The sequence below is a fragment of the Clytia hemisphaerica genome, unplaced genomic scaffold (genome assembly GCF_902728285.1).
Source record: "Clytia hemisphaerica strain Z4C2 unplaced genomic scaffold, Clytia hemisphaerica genome assembly, whole genome shotgun sequence".
Classification (NCBI taxonomy): Eukaryota; Metazoa; Cnidaria; class Hydrozoa; order Leptothecata; family Clytiidae; genus Clytia; species Clytia hemisphaerica.
In genome coordinates this window covers 1,592,805-1,613,456 of record NW_027104551.1, presented here as the reverse complement: position 1 = coordinate 1,613,456, position 20,652 = coordinate 1,592,805, and the positions used below count along the sequence as shown (strand labels likewise).

Below are 20,652 nucleotides of genomic sequence, written 5' to 3'. Positions count from 1 at the left end.
TATTAAGAAACATTCTGAGAATCTATAAAGAGAATTTTTCAAAAAAATGGGTAATAAATATAATAAGATTATAACAGACAACAGCTAATGTACAAAGGAAAAAAATTTTATATTACTATGAAAGTTTTTGCTATGGGCATATGATTTTGTCAAAAATACAATTAATATAATCTCATTTTAGAGCTCCATACTGTTTAAAGCTATAAAGCGAACAAATTTCATCCTCATTAATAAATAGTATTTAACTATAAAATCACAAAAAAATCTTTAGATCCCAAACATTATTTGATAGTACATTTCTCTTTGGATTCATTTTGAAAGTCGTCAATTTAAGTTCCTTAGACATTTCTGTCTGAGTAATTAGCATCTTTAAAACCAAACCAGCGATTTTTGTAACCTCTGAGCTCTCAGTTAAGGTTATCTGTAAAAGAAAAGTGCAGTAAGACATTAAGAATAATAAAAAGATCGCAAAAACATTTTTGTATTTTTGAAAGAAAACATTGTTTAGTGGGACAAAAAATTGCAATGAAATGAAATGAAAAAAGTTGAAAACTAATTTGAAAATATTAGGCAAAATCAAAAACTAGGGCACTTGCTTTACATTATTAAAAAGGCAGGGAGAGCAGGGGGTTAAGCATGCATTGCATACAAAGTTATAATTGAAAAAGATTTAACAGATGGTAGTATAAACTGCAAGGGGGTTGTAATAAAATATTGTTCAAAAAGACACATACTACTAATAATGTCTTGTGGTAACTGCATACCCCTTGGGAAAGTACCTAGAATTGAAATGGAGAAACTTATATTTTCAATATCAAAACACTGTACCAAGCATGTATAAAAATTTCTTTTCATCAAAATCCTGCAACATCAAGACAAAATTTGACAAAATGTTATATTCAGGAACTGGGATATACTAACAAGAATTGAAATAAATACCCTCTCAACCCTAAATTTAGTAGCATGCAATAGTTTTAAAATGGTATATTTGATGTCCTTCCCACCCTTAATTTAATACCAGGTATTTTTTGGAATTTCCAAATTAAATTAGAAACGACCACCTAGCTACTACCTCCTGTGACTGCACCTCCTGGAACTACACAAACTTGATCAAACCTTGCGGTGGAGTTCAATTACTGATGGCAGATTACCAATAAAAGCTCTGGCAGGATCTGGCTCTTTTCTGTTAAACTGAAGGCAAGAGGGCCACATCTCATTATGTTATAAAGTGACATCCTTTTCATCTCTAAAAAAAACAAAAAAAGAAGTCCCCTAAGAGTCATTAGGCATAAATAATTGGTCGTGGGTAGATTCTAAATGACTCTCCAGGATTTTCTCTACTTTCTCTATTTCCTATCTTCCATTCTACTTTCTGATGTTATTCTGAGTTTTTGAACTGTTCTAAGTTATATTTTGACTTTTTTAACCTATTTCTGAAATATACTCCCTTACCTTGGCTCGAACCACCAAATGCAAGCAACCTTGATTTCCAAACTCGAAGCCTAACTGGTTGCGCCAACGAGACACAGCAGTAATCGAAACAAACAAATACCTTTGAGTCCAACCCTGACCCTAACTGATAATAACAGAACCACCATACCCCCGTCTAAACGTTTCCGCAGATTGAAAAAACCTTTGCCTTGGTAGTCATTTACATTCTACCCAACACCTAAATAATTGCTTTCTGAAGATTTCGAAACCAATGTATGAAAATACAAGAATCGATGCGAGGACTCTCCTGGGATCATTATTTTTTGCTAATTTGGGAGACTGCTTAGCGTGCCTAAAGACTATTTTCTAAGGACGACACCATTATGACTTCAATAATTAAGCACATAAAGATTACGTAATGAAATTACCTGAAGATTATCAGATGATCAGCAGGATGCCCCCATCAGCCGCAAACTGAGTTTTTATCTATGCAACTGTGTTACTGATACCTAAAGATTGTTGAACACAATCTAAACAGACCAGAGGCCACCCAGTTGATGATGTATGATTTTGTATCTAAAACTTTAATTTCGGTGACTCTCATGTAGCAGCTTCAGTAAATACCCCTCTCAGACTTTCCCAACCTTGCCAAAATTTAGTGAATTTTTTTTCTCTTTATATAAGTGTCAGCGCAGCAAGCTAGAAAGTACACCATAGAATCATTTTAGGTCCTATTTTAAGTCCTATCTCCACTTTCTAGCTTGCGCCACGCGGACACTTTATAGGTAACAGTTGTAATTAAAAAACTCAGCGAATGGCGTTGCAGCAGGTGATCTGCTAAAAAAGGGATTAAATTTCATTAAGTAATTTCTGCTTGACTACCTAATTATTCAACAGGCATTCAGGGATATCCCTCAATAGACCTTTTTTCAAAGAGGCCACCCTGTTGAATAATTATGTAGTCCTTAAATTTCGTGAAAATTAGTCCAGCAGAAAATGATACAACCATGCATAACCATTACAATATGCATGATACAGTAATTATGCATGGCTGTATCATTGTTTTTTGGCTGGACTACATAATTATTCAACAGGGTGGCCTCTTTGAAAAAACGTCTTTTGCGGTATACTGCAATTGTGGTATAAACGTCACTGTTTTTACATTTTTCAAAAAAAATAGTTAAAAATTCAAGGAAATTTAAGGAGAAAAACAGGCAGTTTTTGTACATAATTGACCATATATATCTTTTGAACGCACAGACAAAATATTTTTTCTGTAGATATCAGATTCTTTTGCTAAAGTCAAAGTTTCTTCTAGTATGATTTTTTATAGTCGATGATTCCTGACGGTGTCAATCGAACAATTTCGAACAAAAATCGCAATCGAACCAATCGAACGTAATCGAACGTGATTCGATTGTCGAACGTAATCGAATCTCAATCGAACGGCCGATTCCTGGGCAATATTCGATTACGATTGTGTTCGATTGCGTTCGAGTAAGGTTAGATTGGTTCGAGTAATAGTTGACTATGTTCCATTGGTTCGATTGCGATTATGTTTGATGAGTTTGATTGCGATTAAATTAAATTTGATCATTCTGTTAGAGCTTTTTAGCGTGGGCAGCAGAGTGCTTATTAAGTATCGTACGAAAGCGAATAAAATCTAGATCAATCGAACGTTCTCGAACATAATCAAATACAATCAAACGTAATCGAAGCAATTGAACAGGAAAATCCTGGGTAATATTCGATTGCGATTATTCGATTGTGTTCAATTGCGTTCAATTGATTCTGCGTTCAATTGATTCGGCGTTCGATTCGTTCGATTGACACCGTCTGGATGATTGTTTATTATTTTTGTAGACCGGTGCTATATGTACCAGTTATAAGTAAGTCTTCATAGGCTAGCTATGAATGAAAACTACTGCAGTATATAGTATATATACCACAATTGAGGGATATCCCTGTGCCTGCCTCACTGACAGGCAGTGGCGTGGTGGGAAAATTTCTCTGGGGTGGCCAAGGCAAATATGGCGCCCTTTTTAAAGATTTTTTGTTTTTGGCGCCCCTCTCTATACGCTCATTATGAACACAAAAAAGGGAGTGTGCGAGCGAAGCGAGCCAGAAAATTTTAAGTTTTTGAGTTGATGAGGGGCGCCATTTTTGTTTTTTCATTTGTCAATCTTTCGATATGTATGGGCGCCTGAAAAATCCTTCTTGGCGTCCCTTATTTTTGGGCGCCCCTTCTCAAAAGGGCTCCGCTGGGGGGGGGGGCCTGGACCCCCTGGCCCCCCGTGCCACCACGCACGCCACTGCTGACAGGGCGCCCCTTTAAAACAGTCTAATTGTAATATTGCCACCCGCAAAATGTAAAAAAGACGAACTTTATTCAGTTTCCTTTTACCAGAACCTTTTATATGTTTGTGTGTTGCATTCTATTCATAATAGAATAAAAAGGAAGACCCATCCCAGGGCACCCCAGCCCAGCCAGGGCTGCATAAAAATGATAGAAACATCAAAATTATAATTGACGGAGATTGAACATGAGATCCAATCTCAATGGAACATGATCAAATCTTCGAGAAAGTGTTTTTGATTTGTATTTAGCTAGTAGAGAGACCAGGATCTGTCTCTTATGAACAACAACAAACAGACAATCAAACAGACAGAACAAGGTACCAACACAAACCACAAACTGCAAAGGAAAGCTCAACCACAGATATCCAATATAAAACACACGATGATGCTGGACTTTGCTGAAATAGGATTAAAAAAGCTCAATCTAGTGTGCTAAATACAATATCTGTGAGCGCATCCCTTTTCCATTGTCGCAGCTGAGGGTACCATTTTGAATTTTAAGATAAAAAGTAAGATGGGTGCGATTGTGGGCGCGCTGAAAATCCGAGCCGATTTCTTCCTGAGAACCGTGAAGACGACGACGATGAGGAGGAGGCTCGGGCTCTGGAATTGTATGCGCTCACTAAAAGAAAAGTATGGAGTACAGTTTTATTGTTGTAAATTTATCACAAAATACTGTAAAAGCTAATGAAAAAAATGCCAGCTATAAATGAGTTTTTGAACTATTTCATCAATTAGTCAGTGGGCCATTTGGGTCGTTTTTCGATGACTTGTAACAGAAATTTAAAGATTAAAATTAAACAAATTTTGCAGCAAAAATCAAACTTCAAACTTAAAGATATCTTGCAATCTAGATATGAAAACCCTATAAACAATACCATTTCAAAATAGTACTTTTAAATGTCTACTTTTCTAGCCAAATTTGAAATGTCAAACTTCTTGCATAGCTGCATCAAGAAAAATGGCTGATTTTGGGCCATTTTAGGTTAACTAAATATTGAAGTTTTGCAAATGACCCGATTTTCATACTTTCAGATGGAAGTTGAAATTCCCTTTCCAGAACTTTTTTAAAATTTTGTTTACAGAGATTTGTACTGAAAAAAACAAGTCATAAAAAATGGCCAAAAAAGGGCCCAAAACTATTCCTACTGACTGACTCATGGTCAGCCTACCGAAACGGTAACAAAATCATTTAATTTTTCTTACGGATCTCTACTTTTTTCTGAGCTTTGAGAAGCTCCTTGAGCTCCTCTCGGGATTTGGCAACAATGCCAAGTATCAACCGTGCTGTAAGGAAAACAAAAATAGTCTTAAAAGAAAAACAATAGGGTAGTAAATTGGTGTTGTGAAAAAGGTGTTACGTACCAAAGCCCTTAAATTTGGGTTTTTTAATCTAAAAATGTAATGAAATTTCCCAAGAATTGTAAAGTGAACAAAATCACAATAGAGATTTAAGAAGCTTGTGTACCAAAATGAATAGATGTGACAATGATAAAATCCAAAATAACAGAATGTAAATGTCTTACTGTGGTCATCAATTTCATTAATGACTGACCCCCCGTCAGTCTGGGTCGAAGAGGACTTAATTCGAGGGGTCAGTTTTTTTGTTTGGCACTCTTGATCCTCCATGAAGGAGTTTTTTATCAAAAGATTGCCCATTTTTAATCTTCGATTTAATTATTACTGAAAAAAAGAAGATAAGTATAACAAAACTGAACCAGATAAAATCAGTAAGTAGTAAGTAAACAAACAAATACAATTCGAGTAAAGGTTTAACAATTACCAGGGCTCAATCTCAGTTTTAATACAAATCATCATTAATCAAGCCCTGGGATAAGAAATCGTCATTGGTTGTGCTAATTGCAAAGGGATGGACATGAATTCAGCTTTTAAAAGTGGGATGATGAAACATGCTAAACGAAATTCTTTAATACTGCTTGCCTCACAACACATCGTGGTTCAGTCGCAGATGAATTCCAAAAACAAACCATTTGAAGTGGTTTGTCTCCCATATGGAATGGGGATCTCATTGAAGGTTCTCCAGTCAAATTTGGGTAGTGATGAAACTCGTTGACATGACTCTTGAGCAGGTTGGTAAATGCAATTACCATAAACAAACCATATTAAATGGTTTGTCTCCCATATAGAATGGGGATCTCAAGTTAGGTTGGTGAAAAGCTGTCTTCTTTCCAAACATTGACATCTCGATGACGGTGGCAAGTGATTGAATGTAAGGCAGTAACAAAGCAAGTTTCATCTCTTCATAAGAATTGTTTAACCGTTAATGTCATCAAAATTGTATTTGCACAAACAATGGCAATTTCTTATCAATACCCTACCCAACCCAATCAAAAATAATGTGAAAGACATTCCGATTAAGAAAAGCTACTATAGATACTAAATTATATACAGAAACACAATCTCGTTATAGAAAAACTCAACAAACGATTGAAATGAAAAAATCATCAGTCAATCAAATTTTCTTTGTTCAAGTAGTTATTATTCCGTTTACATCCTAAGTAGCTCGTGAATAATAAAGTAGGAGGTAAAATAAAATCAAAGAATCTGAGGGTATACAACATTTTTTGTATAGCATTTGCGTCTAGCATACCCTTGTTGGAATGAATTACAAATTTGAACTTTAACACAGTTGAATGCACGTGTGCGAGAAAATGCAACATACAGTTGTCCGTGTGAGAAACATGGTCGACGCAAAAATATACCAACTTTTTCATAAGTTTGCCCCTGGCTTTTATTGATTGTAACAGCATAAGATAGCCGTAATGGAAACTGGACGCTTTTCAGTTGAAATGGTAAATTTGTGTCGTTGGGACAAAATGTGATCCTGGGAATCAAAGTTCTTTGACCAGCAAAAAAACCAGTAAGAATTTCTGCATCAATGACATTGTCTTGTAAATTACAGACCTTGAGACTCGTTCCATTACAAAGACCATCTTTCAGGGACAAATTACGAAGTAACATTACCACAAACCCCACTTTAAGATTTAACTTGTGTCTAGGCATTCCACTTGGGGTAATTGCGTTTAGAAACTCTTGAAGATAAAGATCAACTTCCTCCTGTGTATCAGCAACCACCGAATCAAAACTGAAATAAGAACAGACATCCCCCGTCTGACGTTGCAAAATGTTTTCATTGATTTCCAAGGCTTCTTCATTTGTTGGAGTTAAAATCACCCGTTTCGATAGGTCCTCACCATCTGCAAAATTTCCGAAGATTTGTTGAATCAGATCAGAGTCTTTAGGGAGCACACATTGTTCTGGAATTTCGATGCACCCTAGATATGGTCCGTGAGCTTTCATTGGCAAAGCACCCTCACCCAATCGCAAAAGAAAGTTGGAAAATTCTTGCTCCCCGATACCTGTCCGCATGTTTTGATTCAAATGAAATTCTTGTGCTAGAGGCCAAAGAGGACTTCTTTTCAAGCAACATGTAGGTTCTACATGTAGAACCATCATTAACAGGTACAGGCAACTTGAAAAGACTGTGGCACGTCTTCCCCCCATCAAGAAGTGTTGCAGCAATACCTGTCCAGGAGGAGGTGGAAACAGTGAAATATTGAGCTCTGGCCTCCTTTATAATGTAGTTGTAGGTGTACGTTTTACCGCAACCACCAGGACCATGATGATATGATATGATTTCTTTTCTAATAATAGTTTCCGAAATATATCTATGTACATAAGTCAGCCCTTTTGGGCTTTGGTTCTATGTACATTTAAAAAATAGAATATCTAAATATCACCTTAGCGGTGATACAAAGGATAATGGTTGTTCCTAAAAGCTAAATAGTTAAAATAAATATAATGGGTTCTAAATAATATACTTCTAAATAAAATATAAGTAAAATGTAAGTATTAGCATAAGCTATGCTAAGAAAAATAAATAGACTTAACATAAAATATATATAATATATAGTGGCAAAGACAGCTTTAAATGTGCCTATTGGCATCAAGAATGTAAGTAAATGAAATTAATTGAACAAAGAGAAACAGAGGAAGAACTATTTACAGATATTTACATGGTATGTATGATTCCTCATGAAAGAGAAAAAGTAAAGGGAATACAAACGACTTGATATCGTATCAGAAATTAGTTGTTTATTGCAAGAATTTATTCTTCAATCTATCAGTGAAAGATGAGAGTGACATGTCTTGTTCGTAAATATTATTACAGTGAGCATTCCAGAATCTACATGAAAGACTGTTTAAAGGAAAGTATGTATTTAGATGGTTAATGAACATGCCTTGGTCACCTTGACGAGTGCCAAGGTCATGGTTATGGTTAGCGTCGTTTATGTATTTTTTGACATTTTCTGGAAGAGTCTTTTGTTTAAGTTTAAATATTAGCTTACAGCTTTCAATCTGGTAAAGTTGGTCAATGTGTAGAATTTTAGTATTTGTGTGATTTTGTATTATATTTTCAGCCTTATTTACAAGTTTGTTTATGTTTGTAAGGTGACTCAATGGTGATCCCCAGGCAAGGATACCATATAACAGGTGGGACTGAATAAAATAATGGTATAAATTACATAGGAGGGCAGGTGGGACTAGGAATTTAGTTGAATGTAATATACCTAAACCACGAGATATTCGTTGGGAGACCATCTTCATGTGATGATCCCATTTAAGTTTATTATCAATCATAATACCTAAATACTTAACCACTTCTTTGTTTTCTATGATGGTCCCTTGGATTTTCAGTTCAGGGGGTTCTTTATCTTTCCGGTTGCTGAAAAAAAGAAAGTTTGATTTATTTACATTAAGGCTAAGTTTGCTTGATACTAACCAATCACTGACATTGTTTAGTTCGGAATTGAGTTCTTCTGAAAGCAGTTTTTTATCTTTATTTTCCATGAAGAGGCACGTGTCGTCTGCAAATTGGACAAAGTAAAGTTTTTGAGAAGATTTTATGATGTCATTGATGTACAGAATGAAAAGTAGGGGTCCCAAGATAGAACCTTGTGGAACTCCACAGTCGATTGTTAGAGGGGTTGATAAAGAATTTCCAACTGATACACATTGTTTCCTATTGGATAGGTATGATTTAAACCAGTTGTTTGAGACTCCACGAATACCATAATGAGAAAGTTTTTGGAGCATTATTTCATGACTTATTGTATCGAAGGCTTTAGCTAGGTCAAGAAAGATACACGAGAATAATTTCTTTTTGAGAGATTGTGAGACTTTGTTTAGAAGATCTATCAATGCTAGACTTGTTGATTTATGTTTTTGAAATCCGTATTGTGCATTGTTTAAGATTTTGTGTTTTTTTATGAAGGAGTTTAACATGCATTAGTTTTTCTAATATTTTATCGAAAATAGGTAAAATTGAAATTGGTCTAAAGTTTTTGGGTGTACTTTGGTCTCCACCCTTATGTAAGGGAATGATCTTGGCCAGCTTGAGCTTATCAGGGAAGATTCCTTGTGTAAAAGATGCATTAAAAATGTGGGCTAGTGGTTCAGATATATACTCACCTAGATCTTTGACAACTCTTATTGGGATCTTGAAAATGTCTTCAGTTTTTTTCTCATCCAATGTATCTATGGTTTTACTTACCTCTTGAGTACTGGTTAGTCTGCAGTAAAAACTATCAATGGGATTTTTCATTGATTTTATAAAAGTTTTGAAAGAAGTGTTTGTTTTCGGAAGTTTTTTGACAAGATCAGAAGCTACATTGGTATAGTATTTATTTATGGTGTGTGCTATTTGGTCTGAGTCTGTGATCAAATTTCCATCTTTAAGAATAGAGGTTGGTGTTGTGCTTTTTTATATTCTGGGTAACCGGTCTTGTAGTATTTGTAATTGATTTTACTTTTTTCTTTGATTAGTGCAATAATTCTTTCATTGATCCAAGGTTTGTTGTTGTTTTTGGATTTTTCTTTGAAGGTTTTTAATGGTAAATGATCGTTCAAGAGATTTTCAAGCTTTTGGTGAAAGAAATTGTATTTTTCGTCAACAGTAACTAAGTTATCTAGTTGATTCATGAGATTGAGCTTTTGAAAGTCGGTTTTAAGTTTACCAGGATTATATTTGGAAAAGTCTCTTTTCTGTATGGTTTTGTGTTTCATTTCTTTTTCTTTTACTTGAATCTGTAGAAAGTTTGGAAGGTGATCTGAAATTTGACTTAATAGATTACCACTAGATATAGCTGTTGTTTGGTCATAGTAAAAGATATTATCAATAAGTGTGAATTTACCGTTGTCGTTGATTCTTATGGGCCCTGTAATTTGAGAAATGAGTAAGTTTTGGAGCATCAAATTTAGGAAGTTTTCTGTTTCTTCATGTTGGTTGTATTTTAATATGTCAATGCTGAAATCCCCCATAATAATGACTTTTTTATTTTCTCTGATTATGAACTTGAGTATTTCTGCTAGACTATCAATAAAGTTATTGAAGTGATTACCTTTTGGATGTCTGTAAATTACACCAATTAAAATATTTTCAGTGCTGTTTATTATTTCGATGAAGAATATTTGAAATTCTTCAGTGTTGGAGAAATAAGAATAATTGAGTTCTTCTCTTACCTTGAATCTTAGACGATCTTTGATGAAGAATCCACAGCCAGAGTTCTGGGTTCTTCCTCTGATCAGTCGGAAGTCATGGTATCCCTGTAGAGAGTAGGTCTTTTCGTGTTTTGTTTTGTCGTCTGGTTCCCAAATTTCGCTCAATCCAATAACATCAAATGGATTATCTAGATGGCTAAGTAGACATGAGAGTTCATCAAGATTTTTGTTTATAGATCTGATATTTGTGTGAAAAACAGAGAAGGTACTTACCAGTTTGTTCTGAAGTAGATTAAATAGCTCAAAGAATCTATGATATGAGAAATTTACAATGATGCTGTTGTTATCTTCAGAGCTAGGATCAGTTAATGTAAGGTTAGGGATGTCAATTCTTGAATAATCATCAGTGTGTTTAATGTTTGTAAAGTTATCTTTGATTAAGGAGTTGTAGTTTATTTGTGTTAGTTCATGGTGATCTAGTTCATGAAATGGAAATGTGAAGCATTTGTTACAAAACCAATGTTTTAAGTTTAAGCAATATTCACTACTAGGTCAAAAAACATTGATTAGGCCCATGTTCAATGTATTTCATCGACTGTCATCAAGTTTTCTTGACTGTCATTTGTAAGTTATTGACAACAAATTGTTTGCATTGACCATCAATATTTCCTTTCTTACAGTCATTGGTTTTTATTGTCTGTCAATTATTTTGTTGCCAGCTGTCAATGTAAGTAATGAACGGTCAATACAAAAAATTGACTGTCAATATTGACAGTCAATATATTCTTTTAGTTTTCAAGAAAATTGATTGACAGTCAGCGTTAAGTACTTTTTGTCAATAATTTGATTTTGACAGTCAATAAAACTTCCTGACAGTCAATGAAAAGCATTGAACATTGGCCTAATCAATGTTTTTTGACCTAGTAGTGATTGATGAACAGGTTTGAAGCAAAGTGAACATTCTACTTTGATTTGGTTACATCTTATTGTTTTATCACAAAAGTTACAGGTTAATCTTTCAATGGCTTTCAATGGCTTTAATTTTATTATGTTTAATTGGAAAGCTTTGTTGGTAAGAGTGGAGAAAGGAAGATTTGGTTGGAAGCAAGGTGGACAGAAGTAAGGATAAGGTGATGCATCGAGGATCCTAAAGCACTTTTGGCTAAGTTTGAGGCAGGTTCTATGAAGCCAGGTATTACATAATTCGCAGTAAATACAGTCAGTAGGGGCTAGCTTATTGCATATGTGGCAAATGTAGTTTTCTAATAATAAAATTTTAGTCATATATTAGTTTGTGTTTTTATAATGGTCTTCAGTTTTGCAATCATTACTCAATGATTCATTAAGATCGTTCATTTTGTTGAGTCATTGGTTGATTGTTGATTTCGAGTTTTGCCACATCCTCTTTGGTTTTGATAACATGAATCTTTTTGCCTTCACCCCTTGAAGGATAAATCAATAAAAAATAGCTTAGCAGAGTTGAAATCATTACTTGAAAGAGCGTTAATGACAGCATCAGCTATAGTGGTTTGAGCCTCATTCAAGGATGGCCTAACACGGTCGGCTTCCACTCGATTAGCAGCAGCATTTGGTTGTTCCTGAACAATCTCTCAAAATCAGGCAGATTGAAATCTTGTAAAGACTTTCCAAATTGATGGAGCATGTTTGCAATGTTAGATAAAGTCATTTGCTCAGCTTGCAATTCACTATGGTGGCGTAAGAAGTCTTGTATCATGTGCTCCTTAAAACTCTCCCATAGCTCTGCCGGGTTATTTGGCTCACCATGAATGAGGATGGTGCAAAACGTTCTTCGAATTTTGACTGGTGTGGCAACACGAACTACTTCATTCAAAGTCTCAACCCAGATATTATCATCAGCTAAAAGACCCCTTGCTAAACATGCCTCTCTGAAAGTTGGATAGATTTCCCCATCAAAAGTTCTCAAGTATTCAAAGGATGTAGCACCTGGAACGTGTAACAACAAAACTCTTAGAAAATATCTTTCACCTTCATGTATACTTGCATTATACATCCGACTGATTACTGTTCCATGGCCTCGCTCTCTTACTTTCGACTTGTTACCATTTCTAATATGGGCTGTGTCATGGCCTTTGTAGATGTATTTGTAAAGATATTTGACAGCTTTAATGGCTTCCAAGTTAATGTGAGCATTATATTTTTTGCACAAATAAGGACAATATGGCACGACCCATCTATTATCAAGATCAAGATTCCTTACCCTAACCATACGGCCATTGTCAGGTCTATGATAAGAAGGATAGCCATCCACATTCATAACCGTTTCATCGTTAAAAGATTTTGGAAAGCCTTTTGAGCAACTACCATCAATCATACACGGGCTACGGTCATTCAAAGCACCACATGGTCCATGAATCATGTTGGACTTAATGATATCGTAAAGCTCAGGTTCAGTTTCTGGATCAGGGAGCTGTGGACAAATCAAGCGGTCAATATCATCTGCATTTCTCAACTTAAATTCAGCTGCAAAATGAATCAAAATATGTGCATGGGGAAAACCACGCTTTTGGAACTCAATCACATCAACACGGGCAACAACCATTCCAAGAATACCATCCTGCATTATTTCCTTTTTCATGGCAAATAACTTCATGCGAAACACACGAGTAAGTAAATCAGGCCTGTCGTGCGCTTTCTGATTGGGAAGTAAGTTCTCAGTTACCTCACGCCATCTAGGATTACACGTGAAAGCCAAGAAGGCATCTGGCTTTCCATGCTTAGAAACTACAGCCATAGCATACAAGTAAAGCTGGTGCATGGCTCTGGGAGACCCTGAAAAGGTTGAAGGCAAAACAATAACATGACCCGCATTCAAGTTTCTTTGTTCTGCAGCATTTTCAAGATGGTCAACTAAACCTTGATAACATTCGGCCCTTAATTGTTGCTGATTGTGACGAAGAAAGTCCAACCTTGAACCTTCAACTTTTGTGTAAGCATCCACCAAAAATTGCTGAAATAGCCTGGCAAATGGAGTGCAGAGAACCCCCTTCGGATAGCTAACCGATAAACATAATGCTCAAGTTTTGTCACATGATTCCTGGTCCTTGTTGCCCTCTCAGCTACGTGAGGCATATTCATATCCCAGCCCAGATCACCTCTTGGAAAAAGTAATGGTTAGATATATGGATCAACTACGCTAGATGTTGATGGTATACTTTGCAAATGATGGTTTCGTGGATAGACAACAATATTCCTACCAGCTGGTGGAGCACCATCTTCTCCTGTGAAGATGGCAGCCACCTCTTCATGCAAAGGCGCATTGCCACGCCTTTGATCGTGCCCCTCTCTCATTACCATGGTTATCCTAGAAACTGGACGGTTTTCAGCAATAACACGATTTTGTTCCTCTTGTTCAACCTGTTTCATGTGCTTAAAAGAAGCAGCATAAGGATTTACTGTTTCAAGAACATCCTGGATTAAAGCCACAGTGGCCCAATTACAATCAACTGCAGATGGATTCTGCATTCTCAAATCAAAAGCTTGTGCAGCTTCAATGATATACAATTGAGCATATTGTGGTTGTTCTTCGTTAGGAAAAAGAGTACCGTAGCGATGACAAATTTGTCCACAAATTCTAAATGTTGGAGGACCAATACCTGGAGGAGGTCTCAAGTTGGCAGAAAAAGACCCAAAAGCAAAAGAGTTATTGTAAATACGAATTTTTTTTCGAAACTCCTTGGCCTCATTTGATTCATCAGTGAAAAGATGTTGAAGTTGAGGTGGAAAAGGTTCTAATTGAGGCAGGGAAACTCTGCCTTTAGAGCAACACTTGAATTCATCTTCTTTTTCAAATTTCAAGGCCCCACAAAACTCACAAACATGGTTAAAAGCTCCTAAATAGTGTTCATCAGGAAGGGGGTTACCAATGTGAGCTAATTTCAAGCCCCTTGGTCTGCGGTGCCGGGCATTATCCCCTCTACGCCTATGTGCAATCTGTACCTCGTTTTCGTTTTCGCCAATATTTCTGTTTCGCTCTACATTTGCTTGCGTCCTTTGACGCCCTTGCTCAATATTTTCATTTGCGCGCCTATTCCTTTCATTTTGAGCATTAATATTCCTTCGCCTATGCTGTTGTGCTTCATTTTCATTTGCACGCCTGTCTCTAGCACGCTCTAATTCAACTTGTCTGCGCTCCTGCGTCTGCTGCTCATTTTCATTTGCACGCATATTCCTAACCCGTTCTAAAGCAAGTTGTCTGCGCTGCTGAGTCTGCTGTTCATTTTCATTAGCACGTACAGTTCTCATTCTTTGAGCATTCCTTGCTCTTCGCTGTTGAGCTTCCTGAGGAGTTTCTATTGCCCTTCTCCTACGCGCATTTTCAGCAGCAGTTCTTCTACCCCTCTCAGCAGGCCCCCCTTCATCATCTTCAATCAAGACATTTCGATTTTCTTGGCTCATTTTTGGGAAAGATTTTTACTCTGCACATGACTGAGTAAAATTTATAATACACATATTATCTGGCCTACTAACTTGAGCTACCTAGGATATAAAAACAAAAAATAACATACTCATACTTTGAACATAGCTCGAAGAAACACTTAATTTTGACCTGGTATGCCAGTGATTCTTTTCTCCAAAACCATTATCGAGCCGAAGGTTATTAGTTAACTTTTAGTTAATCCAGCCAGCTCCGGCAAAAATCAAATGAAAGTGAAGGTATGTAAATTATGAAAATAAGAAATTAGCACAGTTGTGACGGGTGTTGTGTTGTTCCGCATCTTGGTGGATACAGCCAGCATGCCCCATTAGAATAAAGTCCAATATGACCCCCTATCATGTTTTTAATTTTTTCTAAGAACCAATCAAAATCATTTTAGAGGGGACGGGTGTTCAACTTGTGCGGGTGAATACGGAAAAGATTTCATTTTCCAAGAAATCTTACCCCCTGATTATTAAAACGGCGCGAATCTGATTTAACACATTTGTGGAGCAAGAAGCAAAAGTCATCTTTTAAAAGAACAAAAACATTGCTTGCGAAAACGAAAGTGACACACAAAAAACACACATACAGACTACGGCTATTAATATATAGATACAGAGAGCACAGATGTTAGGCACAAGCAAAATTTGGTAATGTGAAGTCGTCAAAAAACGCGTCGAGCAAACGGCAATTTTAGAATTCATAATGGCGGCATCGTTTTCAAATGCTCACTGTCAGTGATTAAAGAATGTAAACAGTATGTATGAAATAAAAATAAAATGAATATTCAAACCTTCCTTGATACAAATAAAGTAGAAGTTGTACCCAAACCTAGCCTTATATTTATAAATAGACAAGATGCTGTCGGCCATATTACAACTTCTAACGACGATTCGCTAAAAACTACTGCTCTGTTCCCGCTCAAATTTTAACTGTAGCCTAGTATCTTGTTTACTTATCATAAAATAAGTGGGCTTTATTTGCTTGTTCTTCCCAGCTATCTGTGGCATGGATTATAGCTGTTTAGGGGGCTTATTTTGAAGAGAAATTATATTTTTAGAAGTATAATAAGCGCAATTTTCTTTGATCTACAAAAAAACAAAGCAATGTGTTGTTGAACATACTTTTAGCCCATTTTTTTGTATTTAAAGCTGTATTCTTTCAGCGAAATGAAGATTAAATTAAGTAATTAACCCCCGGTTTTATTTCTCTAATTTTTATTTCAATTATCTAAGGGGTTTCCCCCGCCAGAGACAACAATGATTGGCTCAAACAAACTTATCGGTCTTCCTGATTGGCTGTTCGGAAATCACCATTTTCTGATTGGCTATTCATTATGGAAAACCCGCTTGCAGAGCAGTTGACAGGAGACACGCTAGTATTCTCAACTTTCTTTCTGAAAATGTCAGGGACTGACAGTACTCTTTTGTCCTGATTGTGACTTTATTTATGATATAATCAAAATGTTGTACTTGGATTCTCTTGGATATGAAGACTTTTGGCTAGTCGATGGCTTTGATGCATTTCCGTTCGTGGATGTCTCAAAAATAACAGTTGGTATAGTATATCATCTCTATCAAAAATTGGGAGAGAAACGAGAAGAAGGTAAATATCTTTATATGAGGTTGAAATACATTCTCTCTTCTCTAATGCACGGAAACTATGTCTTGACAAGTGCTGACGAGAAGTCAATTAAGAGGAAAACAACCTCAATTCAAAATTCTAAGTTAGGTTCTGGACAAAAAAGAGACGATCTTATGTCAGAAAAAATTTTCAACGAGAAGATAGAGAGCCAATTTTTACGAAACAGATCAGCACTCAGAGAGCACTCAACTAGAAAGCTCTTAGAGCTCATTTTGAAAGTAAAGCTCAGGCATATGAAAAAGAAAACATTAACTTGAAAGCAAAAACAATAGAATTAAGACGTTCAGAAAAATCAGCCTCCAAAATTTCATATTGATATCATTAATAGTTTATGAGATATTCAAATTTTTAGTTTTATGACGTAATGTTATGTAAAGTTTATGACGTCATAATACAGGTTTTTAAGCTATAACTTCTTATAGCCTCAAGTTAAATTTTTCTAACACCTATCACGTTGATCTACATCAAAAGGCGCTTCTTTCCAGCTATGTTTGACATTTTGAAAGTGAGTGGAACTGGTTCACTTTTTCTTTGGACATGCCGTAACTCACTTGAGTTAAAAAGGTGACTGATATTGTACCTGCTATTTTACACATTCATTTAGGTATTGTACTTGAATTATTTAATGATCTTGAAAATTGTTGCATTGAAATAGATGAAAAAGACCGTGCTCATTTAAAAGTCAAGAAAAATGACAAAGCTCAGCTTAGACTTAAAATTAAAAAACTCTCTAATGATCTTTTTACACATCAAGAACAAATGATCGCACTGTTTTCGAGTATTATTGATTTGAAAAATATCGAAGATAGAATCAATTTGGTTGAGGAAGATCCGTCTCGCCAAAAGCTGAATAAGCATGTTAAAGATTCATAAAAAAAAAGAAAACCTTCCAAGCAGAAAGATGATTGTTATTCCTCACTATGCCTTATAACTATTCATGATTTTGACACAGGAAGATGATACAATGTGAAAAATGTGAAAAGTGGTCTCATTATATGTGCCAGGGTGTTGGTGATTCTGAAGAAATCTCTGAATATTCTTGCTTAATTTGTCAAAATATGACCAAAACTGAGGCCATTGTTAAATTCATCCTAAGAAAGAGAGAAACATTTGATATTGATCTCAATTTTCTTGCAAATAAGGAACAAGACATTTTGAATGACCTTAATGCTTAAAATGAAGAAGAAAGCAAAGTTATGGGGCCTTTCCAAAAAAATCTGATTAAAGCCTTGGATGATATGAAAGTGGATCGCCAATCATATCATGGTAGCATTTTTGTGGGAAATCATTGCCAAATAATTCTTGAAAAATATTCACACCTTTGCAAAATTTTAGTTGATTATCCTCAAGAAAAGGCAAAATTTGAAGAAATATTCGACACTTTTTCAAAGCCTAGGAATCTTTTGTTTGCAAAGCGTTTTTTGATACCAGAAGAAGTGTCAAAAGTTGTTCAAATGTGTGAATACTTCTGTAAGAAATATCCCCCATTGTTTCCACACAAAAATATCAAACCTAAAATGCATTTTTACTCTTTTGATGTATCAAGGTTTGTAAAAAAACACAAAACTTTGGGCCTACTCTCTGAATAGGAAGGCGAGTCATTACATGGCGCCTCTAACATGGAAAACCGTCAACTAGTTTGTGTTAGAGAGGGTGGGCAAAGAATGTTCATAGACCTTAAACGACATTCAATAAGAAGTCAATGTGATAACGGAATGGTTCTTCCGCCCAAACGTTTATGCAAGTGCTCAGAACGTGGGTTTTCTGCCAAAAGATCTTTTTTGAAAGGCGGAAAAAGTGAAAAGTGTGACTAAGGTTTTCAAGGTTTGCTAATTATGAAAATTGTGAGGATTTTGGATTGTGTTGTAGCAATTGAAAACGAATTAGTCCTAAAAATATATAAATGTATTGAATCAGAAATTTTTGTTCCTTCTCAGCTGAGCCCTTTTAAAGCTTATCCAACGTTAACAAATTATGCCAATAATTCTTTATTCAGTTCACCTGTTTGATAGATATTGAGTTAGTTATCAAAGGCTTCTCAATTATTATTTAAAGCCAATCAACAAAATCATTATTTCTATCTACTTGAATGAGGCTGATTGGAGAAAAAAGGCATAAATTCTAATTTGTAGATATTTTAGATTTTACCTGAAAAAGGCCAGCACCAAGGAAAAACGTTTTGAAAAGCCAAACACTTTTAGCAAATTCTTCGTTTTTCTGAATACAACACAATCCATTTAAGTGAAGCTCATACTTAAGGACCATCAATTAAATGACAGAGGTCCGCGGTTGAGCATTCCTATGAAAGCAGCTTGTACTTTATGTGATATCGATTTTGGCACATAATTCAAAATAAGGAAGACTATTGCTTGATCACTTTTTCATTTATCATATCTGTTAGCCATGTCATATTGATAAAAAACAAGAGATTAGAAATTCTAAAGCAAAACTAAAGCGAAATTTTGGGTTTTATTCCATCATCAGGCTTCTTCTTTTCATTTATGTTATCTTTTTTTTCCAGCAGAATATAATATTAATAGCAATAATGGCCAGAAGATTTGTTGCATAAAACCCAAACCTCGTCGAAGATTTGATGAATGACAACCACATTAACCAAGATCAACCTCGACCTCCTGATTCTCCTGATCCTCCTGCCTCAAATGCCTCTACAATAGCTTATGTAAGTATTAGATAGCATCTGAGTTGTTTCCTACAGTTAGAATAGTTCTCAAGCATTTGTCAAAACTTTAAGTGATCCAATTTTAAAAGGATTTTTAGCCCCACTTGGTTGACATCCCCGGGATGTTTTCTTCTTTCTTAATTTTGGGGTCTGAGAAAAAGTCTTACTTCGTTATGGAGGAAAAGATAGATTATAACCCATTTAAAGTGAAACTGGTTTTATCGGATTCATGGAACATTTCTCAGTTTTTAGGCAATTTTTGTTTGGTAAATCATTTTCATTCAACAAAGTTCGCAAAAGTAGATTAAAATTTGAAGTTTTATAGTTGTGTTGAAGCATTTTGACAAGAAATACACATGTTAGTTTAATTTTTCTTTGTATCAGGGCATTAACGAGGAAGGGGTCACAGCTGACCTATTCATAGATATAGATCAGCCAGGCCAGGAAGATTCAGATTCAGATCAGGCAGGCCAGGACGATTTAGACCAGCCAGTAGAGCTAGCACAAAACAACAACGCTCCACAGAACAACAACGCTCCACAGAACAACAACGCTCTGCAGAACAACAACGCTCCACAGAACAACAACGCTCTGCAGAACAACAACGCTCCGCAGAACAACAACGCTCCACAGAACAACATTGCTCCTCTGAACTTCATTCCGCAGAACAACAACGCTCCACAGAACAACATTGCTCCTCTGAACTTCATTCCGCAGAACAACAACGCTCCACAGAACAACATTGCTCCTCTGAACTTCATTCCGCAGAACAACAACGCTCCACAGAACAACAACGCTCCGCAGAACAACAACGCTCCGCAGAACAACAACGCTCCGCAGAACAACAACGCTCCGCAGAACAACAACGCTCCGTAGAACAACAACGCTCTGCAGAACAACAACGCTCCGCAGAACAACAAAGCTCCGTAGAACAACAATGCTCCACAGAACAACAATGCTCCGCAGAACAACAACGCTCCGTAGAACAACAACGCTCCACAGAACAACAACGCTCCTCTGAACTTCATTCCGGAGAACAATAACGCTCCTCTGAACTTCATGCCACACATTCCGCAGCAGATTGCTCCTGTTGCTGTTGCTCAATACGCTCCTCTTGGAGCAAACCACTGGGGACGTGGACGTGGAAGGGGTCAGAGCCATAGGGAGCCCCTGTTCGAACTGCTACGACTTCAAATAGAAGTACTTAATAGATTTTTGTAATTTTTTTTTCATGTATTTCTTGGTTTTTTGTAAATGTTTTTAAAAAAAGGATTTTTTATGTAATTCTTAAAATGTTCTTAATTTTTTTAAAAAAGTTTTTCTTTCGTTACTAAAATTTTTCTCTCAACTCAAATTCTCCCTTCTTCAGGGGGTTTTCCAGGGTCACTGAAAATTGTTATACTTTTCTTGCATAGATCAACATTATTTTTTATAATTAGCATCGTTGGTATTAAACTTAATGGATTGGCGGTTTTCGGACAACACATCTAAAACTTGTTTACTTTGTTCATATAGGTCGATTTTGTCACTTTTCTATCCTCTCTAGTCGCAAAGATTT

The 20,652-nt window shown here is 35.9% G+C and overlaps 3 protein-coding genes and 1 long non-coding RNA gene across 5 annotated transcripts; 1 reads left to right on the top strand and 3 right to left on the bottom strand.

Annotated features, from left to right (window-relative positions):
* Positions 1–85: 85 nt before the first annotated feature.
* Positions 86–2,155, bottom strand: LOC136822880 (uncharacterized). 2 transcript variants are annotated; one of them, XR_010848958.1, is made up of 4 exons: positions 1,860–2,155; positions 1,073–1,246; positions 735–779; positions 86–421 (listed from the first exon to the last, which is right to left on the bottom strand). It is a non-coding gene; the product is annotated as an uncharacterized lncRNA (long non-coding RNA). The 2 variants fall into 2 exon arrangements; XR_010848959.1 differs by having other exon boundaries at positions 1,088–1,246.
* A 9,696-nt stretch (positions 2,156–11,851) lies between these two features.
* LOC136822919 (uncharacterized) lies at positions 11,852–13,108 on the bottom strand. Its single transcript, XM_067079225.1, has one exon. The coding sequence runs from the start codon at positions 13,106–13,108 to the stop codon at positions 11,852–11,854; it is 1,257 nt and encodes a 418-aa protein (XP_066935326.1).
* Positions 13,109–13,464: 356 nt separating this feature from the next.
* LOC136822918 (uncharacterized) lies at positions 13,465–14,748 on the bottom strand. Its single transcript, XM_067079224.1, has one exon. The coding sequence runs from the start codon at positions 14,746–14,748 to the stop codon at positions 13,465–13,467; it is 1,284 nt and encodes a 427-aa protein (XP_066935325.1).
* A 1,485-nt stretch (positions 14,749–16,233) lies between these two features.
* On the top strand, positions 16,234–20,137 carry LOC136822917 (110 kDa antigen-like). Its single transcript, XM_067079223.1, has 2 exons — positions 16,234–16,375; positions 19,620–20,137. Exons 1-2 carry the CDS (start codon positions 16,234–16,236, stop codon positions 20,135–20,137), a joined length of 660 nt encoding a protein of 219 aa, XP_066935324.1.
* The last annotated feature ends 515 nt before the right edge of the window (positions 20,138–20,652 follow it).